The sequence below is a fragment of the Alosa pseudoharengus genome, unplaced genomic scaffold, assembly GCF_046254945.1.
Source record: "Alosa pseudoharengus isolate Yale_2024_CS ecotype anadromous, Long Island Sound unplaced genomic scaffold, YU_APseudo_1.1 YU_APseudo_1.1_scf_14, whole genome shotgun sequence".
Taxonomy (NCBI): Eukaryota; Metazoa; Chordata; class Actinopteri; order Clupeiformes; family Clupeidae; genus Alosa; species Alosa pseudoharengus.
Window position 1 is genome coordinate 17,925,740 of NW_027468609.1, and position 9,337 is coordinate 17,935,076.

The following is a 9,337-nucleotide window of genomic DNA, read 5'->3' on the forward strand; positions in this document are numbered from 1 at the left end:
TGACGTTTCTAGAAAAAAAGGAATTCTGACACAAACTGGAAGAGGATGGCTGTAATTGGCTCAACTGGAGTGAACATTTTGGGTGTGATTTTTTAACCTAAGGCCTACTAGACAGGGAGGCAGCAAAAGGGGTTTCAGTTGCGCAAGAATAATCTCTGCATTCAGTGTGATTTACTGAGAACGGGTTTATGTGCCTGAAACAACTCACAATAGCAGGCTACTTGACAGGACAATGTTTGTAATTGTTATGCACTAGCCCTAAGCATCCACATTTAACACCTCACATAGGCAGAGCTGAGAGCTGTTTACTAAATGATCAGTAGGCCTATTCAGCACTGAGTGAGACTCAATTGCATATGGCAGACAGACCACCATAGGAAAAGTCACAACTTCTACATGCTGGAATACGCAGAAATTATATAACTTTTTTTATCTGTTATACAGAGATGTAATAATAAATTGTGTAATTAGCCTTAAAATATTTCACTGACTGATTCCCTGAAACATATATGTGGATAGTGCTCCCTAGAAACTCTCTTAGGAACCAGCAATCATATTAGCCTACCATCTGTTCTGTAGGCCTAACTCATTTAGTAATCCTAGGCTGAAGTAAACATATTGTTTGCAGAAGTAGGCCCAGGGCTTCTGGCATGTTTAGATGTTTTGCTGTTAGCCTTTAGCTATTGGCCGTGATGTGAGGACTATTTGCTCATTGCTATTTGTTATTGTTTTCACATGCCCCCTGAAATGTTGTCATACTAAATGCTGTGTTTCCTGAAGTGAGGTTTCAGTTAGGTAGGCAAAGCCTGTTTGATTGGATCTGACCCTGAAGCTCGCCTACCCTTACGAAATCATGTAGCCCAACCGGTAGGGGCAAGGTAGGCTAGACACCGTTGTTGTTGTTAGCCTAGATTCTTTCTGTGAATTTATTTTCCTCCAATGTCTCGGCATCGGCTATATGAATCGGCTATATAAAACGTAACATTTCACAGTTGCCCATAACTCGCATTCACCTGTCTTGTAATAGTTGGGACTTTTAAGATAATAAATCATAAAGATATTGGTGGGTATTGTAGCTTTCAATAAACGAGCTGGCTGGGTGTATCATGCTGATATTTTTATGATGACGTTATGGTTGCTTGCAGCAGGTTATGCAGGAGTGGTGTGTTGCTGCGGCAGTCACGAGACGAGACACGAACTTGTCCAATCGATGTGGCGTGCTAGTTGTGTTCTAGCTTAGGCTATAACCATGACCCATATTTAACATTAATTCAAACCCAGGTTTACGGTAGAAATACGTTGTCATAACCAGTCAAGTTGCCAAACACATCATTTTAAATTCCAGGTGCTAAAGCATCATTAGATTCTTATTTATATTGCGTCATGATTAAACCATCAATAACCTATTTGCGCCATGTAACAGCTGCTTAACAACTCAAATAATGCTATTTACATTACGTGAGTTGAGGATTTTGTCACTCAACTCAAGTAAATATATACTTATTTGTCTGTACCTGTAGTCTACACGCCGTGTGTTTTATAACTAGGTCGAGGAAAAAACACATGACAACCCGAAAACCTGTCCCATTTCTAGAATCCTGAGTCATTTGTCAGTCAGTGTATGTTTCCTCAAAATGACGACTCACTCACCTATGACTTTTCTACTTCCGCATTTTTCAACCCACATTCATAATCGAAATATTTTCTTCTCATTCAAACTCAACAATAATTGTTTTTCAAATGTATTTTAGAACAATGTAATGTATATGTAGACAGTTTGGGATAAAATATGTCGAATTTAAAACAACACAGTCGAAAGCCGCAGTTTCTAGTGCGATGGGTGTAACGGCGGAGGGATACAACAACAGCTTGGTATAAATACAGCCGCCTTTTGTTTTCGAGCTCAGACTCGTTTCCTGAAGACAGAAGAAATTCATTATTTGTCGCCACCGTCAACAAAGAACATTTGTTTGTGAGTATTTGTCAAAACGAGACCATCTTAAATGTGAGCTATCTATCTACTGTTTAATCGTTAATGTTTTCTGGATTGTCTTACTGTACATTTATGCCATCCTTTCTACAGACGTCGAATGAACCAAGCAAAGCCAGCTAACGTTAACTTAATGCTAATCAGCTTTATTTATTTTTTTGCTTACCAACTCGTTTCGTAAGGTGACGTTAATGATTAAACATTGGTTTATCTTTGAGTGTACTATGCGAACTGTAATTCTTTGCCTTGTCACTAAACAAACGTCGGATGTTTTTCGGTAGCCTATGTTAACCGGTTAGCAAAAAAAAAAAAGAAGCTAATTAGCTGGCTACCAAATCCCTAGCATTAACTTAGGCAAACCATGTAACGGACGAGTTAGCGGGCGGGTTTATTTGCTAGTTAACTAAGCTAAAGCAATCGAGCTGGCGAATGTTGTCTTGCTCATTGCGGAGCTTTCAACCCGTCATTGTACTGTTTTAGCTAAAGTGTTTTAGTTTATGCTAAATGTATTTTGTGTTAGTCATACTGGGGAAGATTGAAAACGTTAACCAGAATTCTCAACCGGCAGCCTCAAGAGGCTCGCAAACAGTGGCTAATGGATGTAGTTTCAAAATGGCGTCCCGAGGTTACCAGGAAACGTCAGCTGATCTTTCTCGCAATGAGGGTGGAGCTTCAGATCATTATCTGACAGCTAGTGGCCGCCCTTTTCTACTGGGAAAAATAAGCAAGCTGATCTTGATGGCGCAGTCTCATTCCAAACTCATTTGTTTTCAACTACAAGTAATCATCAGTGTTCATTTGAGTTAAGCTTGCATTGCATGTCTTATATGAAAACTATGGTATCTGATTGTTCTTGACATGATTTGGCATGATATTCTCTTTTCAGCGTAAAGATGCAGATCTTCGTCAAGACCCTGACTGGCAAGACCATCACCCTTGAGGTGGAGCCCAGTGATACTATTGAGAATGTGAAGGCTAAAATCCAAGACAAGGAGGGCATTCCTCCTGACCAGCAGCGTCTGATCTTTGCTGGCAAGCAGCTGGAAGATGGGCGCACCCTGTCCGACTACAACATCCAGAAGGAGTCCACCCTCCATCTTGTGCTGCGTCTCCGTGGTGGTATGCAGATCTTCGTCAAGACTCTGACCGGCAAGACCATCACCCTTGAGGTGGAACCCAGTGACACCATTGAGAACGTGAAGGCCAAAATCCAAGACAAGGAGGGCATTCCCCCAGACCAGCAGCGTCTGATCTTTGCTGGCAAGCAGCTGGAAGATGGTCGCACTCTTTCCGACTACAACATCCAGAAGGAGTCTACTCTCCATCTTGTGCTGCGTCTCCGTGGTGGTATGCAGATCTTCGTCAAGACTCTGACCGGCAAGACAATCACCCTTGAGGTGGAACCCAGTGACACCATTGAGAATGTGAAGGCCAAAATCCAGGACAAGGAGGGCATTCCCCCAGACCAGCAGCGTCTGATCTTTGCTGGCAAGCAGCTGGAAGATGGGCGCACCCTGTCTGACTACAACATCCAGAAGGAGTCCACCCTCCATCTTGTGCTGCGTCTCCGTGGTGGTATGCAGATCTTCGTCAAGACTCTGACCGGCAAGACCATCACCCTTGAGGTGGAACCCAGTGACACCATTGAGAACGTGAAGGCCAAAATCCAAGACAAGGAGGGCATTCCCCCAGACCAGCAGCGTCTGATCTTTGCTGGCAAGCAGCTGGAAGATGGGCGCACCCTGTCCGACTACAACATCCAGAAGGAGTCCACCCTCCATCTTGTGCTGCGTCTCCGTGGTGGTATGCAGATCTTCGTTAAGACCCTGACCGGCAAGACCATCACCCTTGAGGTGGAACCCAGTGACACCATTGAGAACGTGAAAGCCAAAATCCAAGACAAGGAGGGCATTCCCCCAGACCAGCAACGTCTGATCTTCGCTGGCAAGCAGCTGGAAGATGGGCGCACCCTGTCCGACTACAACATCCAGAAGGAGTCCACCCTCCATCTTGTGCTGCGTCTCCGTGGTGGTATGCAGATCTTCGTCAAGACTCTGACCGGCAAGACCATCACCCTTGAGGTGGAACCCAGTGACACCATTGAGAACGTGAAGGCCAAAATCCAAGACAAGGAGGGCATTCCCCCAGACCAGCAGCGTCTGATCTTCGCTGGCAAGCAGCTGGAAGATGGGCGCACCCTGTCCGACTACAACATTCAGAAGGAGTCCACCCTCCATCTTGTGCTGCGTCTCCGTGGTGGCAACTAAGTGGCCTGTCTTCAGCCGCAAGCGATGTCTCACTCCCCAGACCACCTTTAACCCCCCTCCCTCCACCCCCTAACCAGTAACATCCTCGACACCACCCTCATACACGACCACCCTCCCACTACATACACGAGCATCCTCCCACTACATTCCTTTTTCATTTGAATAAAGTTCAAGCATTCCTGCAAGTATGTATCTGGAGTCTTGTTTATTACCATCCTCACATTTAGATGGATGGATACTTTTATCCTGAGAAAATATAGGTCTAAAACAATTTTGAGTTGTATATTGGCTAGGATCGGATAGTTAAACTTATTCTGTTTCTCCTGCAACTCCGAACAGGACAGTGACATGGTTATTAGTCTGGCTTATAATGAATGAGTGCATACTCTGAATCTACATCGGAATAACTGAGTAACTTCCACTGAGAGTAACCTACACTGATCATGGGGTGAGCATATGGACAAGTGAGTCTAAATGTGAGCATCTGTTTAACTACAACTGCTCGTTAGATAAAATCAGAAAGATGGATGCTGGTATATGAGTCAATGACCTTTCTGTCCAGAAATTGCTATGTGTACACTGGCCACAAGGTGGCAGTAAATAACTGAATAGGAGGTTGTAGTGGCTGTAGTCAGACATGGGCAGTATTTTAATTATATGTATTTAAAATACATATTTAATTACTTTAGCGTATTTTGTATTTTGCAGGATTGGAAAAACTCAAATGTAGTTTGTAACAAAATACTTTGAGGGATTGTATTTGAGTCTTTCAACTTCTTAAATACTTCTCAAATAAGCCAAAATGTCATCACTCAATTAAATATACTACCTGCTATAACCATGACAATAGGCAATGCTTAAAGCCAAAGGCCAGAATCTTGGTGAATCTGGTTTTAAGAATAGGCTGGGTGCCTGGAGATATCCCTTGGGCAATTCCTTATATTCAACTGTAAAGTTGACCTAAACATTTCATCTTTTTGGAAGAAAAGCATGAAATGTTTACCCATTTTCTATTTTTCTTGCTGTGGTATGCCACATTGTGACCAACTTAAAAGTGTTAGATCCAACTTTCTTTTATTACGATCCCCTCTGAACATGCGTAAAGTTGAATAAAATGAAAAGAAAAGTCAATTGAGGGAGCCAAAATGGTCAATTTTATCACCCTTCTGTAAGGACAACATGGGGTGTAAACCCAATTTGTTTGTTTATGTCAATTTTAGTCACCCTGTAGACAACTTAAAGCCCCTTAGAACCCCTTAGAACATGTCAGGAAGTTGAAAGAAATTAAAAAGTAACTAGGAGCTTGAATTGTCAGGTGTGTTAAGTGCTACAAGACTAAAATTTGAAAACGATACAGATAATATACTGAGGGAGAATATTAGGACCACGGCCTTTGACCCCATGACCTTGAGTACCTAATAGCTGATGTTCATTCTCACTACAGTTCAGTATTAAAACAGTTAAGGACTGTATTAAAATTGGATTTGACATGAGGATTTATGTAAGGAGTAACATCCGCTGAGGTGTCCTGATATGGATGGAGGAGACGGAGACAAAGACCTCCCGGAGTGGAATTCTCTCCCAAGTTAATTCATTCCGTATATTGGGACACCTTATAGGTTGTTATTCTGTTTATCCCCCATGTTGCCAGTAGGCATGCATTTATAGCACAACAAGGGAAATGTAGTTCAGTTTAAAAAGAGGCCGACCTGTTCAATTTGTTGTACTACTTTCATTGGTTACGGAAAATGATGGTTGGTAGTTTGCTTTGTTACAGTTGATTCCACTGTTGCGAAGCCTGCTTGTGAGTTCAATCATTGTTTACATTGATATGGGATGGTGATTACATTTTTTACCATCTACTTCATATAGGTGCCCCAATGTACAGAATGAATAGCCCCCTGCCGGCCCATCAAAAATAGTATTTCTTGTCTCTTGGGAATACATTTTCAATAATATGCCTTGTTAGTATGATTATTGTGTGGGTATTTTTGTATTTCCAAATTACTAATTACTTGTATTTTAATTAAATAGATTTTTCACATCAGTATTTTGTATTTTATTTTGTTACACTTCATGAGCCAGTATTTGTAATTTGTAACAAAATGTTTGATGTATTTGTGCCCACCTCTGGCTGTAGTCAGTCTGAGGTGGTGAGTGACACCTTTTTGTCTTTAGTATGTTGTATAACATAAACATGTAGGACATGAAAGTGTACATTAGGACAAAGTTCCAGGTCATAAAATATGGTCATTTGATTCTAGAATAGCGTATAGTCAAAGTCTGGTATAGCCTGCTGAATCAGTCATTCCAGCAAAACAAGAAGTAGGCCATGACCCATTTAACATTTATCAACTTTACCATACACAACTTTATATTATAGGCCTTACTTTGAGGTTAAAGTTCATTTAAACCTTCCCAACAGTATTATATTGTGTGGATTCAGGTTGTTGAATTCACACTAGTCTGAGTGGACTTAAAACAGATTTAATGTTGGCCTACTTTTGGCTAACGTAGTAGGTGTTAGCCTAAGACCTATTTTTTAAAACTTGTGCACGTCTCCAGTTCCTGTTTAAAATGTCCATTGTCTGTTAAATTCAATGATATGGGCAAAACAGTGAGTCCATTTCATTGTGTATTGCCTTATAATTGCATATGGCCTATAGAATAATTTAACATTGGCAAAACTCTAAACAATAGCTTATTAAAAATGACTTATATACATCAGTAGCTGATGAAACTGCAAACTTTTTACAGGAGAGAATACTGATGTTGTTCCTAAAACCATTGGCGCTTATGGCAAGGGAGAGTGATAATCCAGAAGAAAGTGAAGAAATGATGTGCAAAAAAAGATCTTTCAGGTGTTTCAGGTTCAGGTGGATTTGAAATAGTAAAAACCCTTTATTGTTTTGGACTAAAAGCATTCAAAAACACACACACCAATAGCCTAGACTGTCCATTTGAAGAGTTTGGTTCCAAAATGCTATATCCTCCATTTTAATGAATTTTCAAAATGTTAATTTTGTTTTCCAAGAAATTTCAGTGGAAATGTAATTGGATATTGTTATTTGATTTATCTTTACTCAATCAAAACAGAACTGCAATTTTATTGATATTACCTGAAATACACAATTAAATAACATGACTTATTAATGTTAATGTTTTCACAAATGGATTTATTGTTTTGGAACAAAACTCTTCATTTGCACCTTCTTCAGGAAGTTGGGACTAAAATATTTACTTTTACAGGCTTACCGTGCTTCAGAGAGCCTGAGAACGCCTGAGGCCGAACAGGTCCCCCAGGTGTCCTGGACCTTGAACCAGATGCGGGCAGAATCTGTTTCAGACTCAGGTCTTACATTGGTGCACGCTGAAGTGAAATGTAGGCAGCCCATGGATTTATGGAGAATCTTAACAGCTGTCGTTGAGATAATAAGGATAAGCAAAGGTGACAACAGCGTGGTGTACATCATGAAAGTTGTCAGGCCAACAGTGTAATTACTTCACTAATATTTAACAGTCTATATAAAGAAATTGGGTAAAGCTTTGTTACTTCTCCTCATTTTATGCCCATTCTCAAGTTTCAATTTCCTTTTTTTTCAGTTTCAGTTTCGCTTCTGCTGTTTTTATGGAAGTTAAGTCCCATGAATTTAGATTAGTGATTAACCACATGGTCTCTTGAGAAAGAGACAACATTTTAAAAGTTGTAGTCATAGTCTCTAGACAGATTATGATGGGTCCCTGGGCACAGATGCGCAAAATAAGTTAAATTTGTTTAGATTAGAATATAGAGTAGAATTCCATGAATTTATATGGTTCCACTGTCAGTCTTGGATAGTTAAGGGCCTGGTTGTGCAGTACAAGTTTTGATAGGCCTAGTAGGCCTATATCTTTAGTTATACTAACTTTACTAGTAGTCGTTCCACCTGGCCTACTTTATTACCTACCTTGATTCACAGTTGCACATTCTGTTTATTTCTGCTTATCATTACATTTACCTTTTTACATTAACATAACCTGTAGCCTATTCTGTAGTACCAGCCCCACTGACGCAGCTTCCTGCTGAATAGCTATTATATTCTACAACTAGTACAACACATTTCTCCATTTTTATCCACTATTAATATTATCCACCATTATCATGTATTGCATCATATTGTATATTGGCCCCAACTAGATGGGCCCTCCATAGAGGCTGCTCTGCTCAAGGTTTCTTTCGGCCCCGTTGCTTTAGGGGGCAATCGGACATGATGCGGTTTTTCCAGTGAGGTGCGCCTTTTCTTATGTTGTTTCGTATTGGCAGTAAGTGTTTTGTGGGCTGCTTATGTGCCCAGAGTGCCTCGCCCGTATAACCGGCAAAACGCACCCTGTCTGATCGCCTCCTTAGTCCTGCTTTAGGGGGTTTCAGGCTGTGGGCTCAGTGAAGGGCTTGAGGCTGTTGAGGGTGCTGTGTAAATAAATATGGATGATTATGTGATACTAACTATTAAGATTACAAATGACTTTTTTATCAAGTAATTAATGATAATTTTACTGACAACAATCTGGTGCTTTACGAGAGAGGACTATATGCAGTAGGAAGAGAGAGATCTCTGGAGCACACAGAGCTTTGAAGTGCTTTATTTCATGTGAAAAAGCTGCAGAAATGTCAAACGTTTCCATGTAGGATTACTGTACATCTTCATCAGACTCCATCAAGCTGTTTCTTCCCATCTCGTACATCGAGCCGATGCAGTGCTGGGGGTGTAAGTGTCACAGCCGGCCTCTGAGAGCTCATGCGTAGGCACACGGCAACAACGTGCCCGAAGAGTAAGAGAGGAAGGGGGACAGCAGAGATTTCGCACAGTGGTCATCTGGCACAGTCAGATGATGTTGCATGGGCACGCTCTGTGGTTCCTCCATTAATCGGGAGTGATCATGTGTTCTTGCAATCAGAGGAACTTGCATCTTGATGCTTCAATTTTAAGTGATGTGATGTGCTTCCAAATGTCAGTCAGTAATGTGTGGTTTCTATTTAAAAGTGGAAATGTTTACCCTAAGGAGTGAAATTATTGTGCGTGAATCCCTCTCATGAATTTTC

General features: G+C 41.0%; 1 protein-coding gene across 1 annotated transcript; it reads left to right on the plus strand.

Moving 5' to 3' along the window:
* Window positions 1–1,864: 1,864 nt before the first annotated feature.
* Window positions 1,865–4,442, plus strand: ubc (ubiquitin C). Its single transcript, XM_076284016.1, has 2 exons — window positions 1,865–1,972; window positions 2,877–4,442. The coding sequence occupies exon 2, from the start codon at window positions 2,884–2,886 to the stop codon at window positions 4,255–4,257; it is 1,374 nt and encodes a 457-aa protein (XP_076140131.1). The 5' UTR covers window positions 1,865–1,972; window positions 2,877–2,883; the 3' UTR covers window positions 4,258–4,442.
* Window positions 4,443–9,337: the final 4,895 nt, after the last annotated feature.

Bases quoted from the DNA above. Each gene is read 5' to 3' on its own strand.
- ubc (XM_076284016.1), top strand. From the start codon at position 2,884: ATGCAGATCTTCGTCAAGACCCTGACTGGCAAGACCATCACCCTTGAG.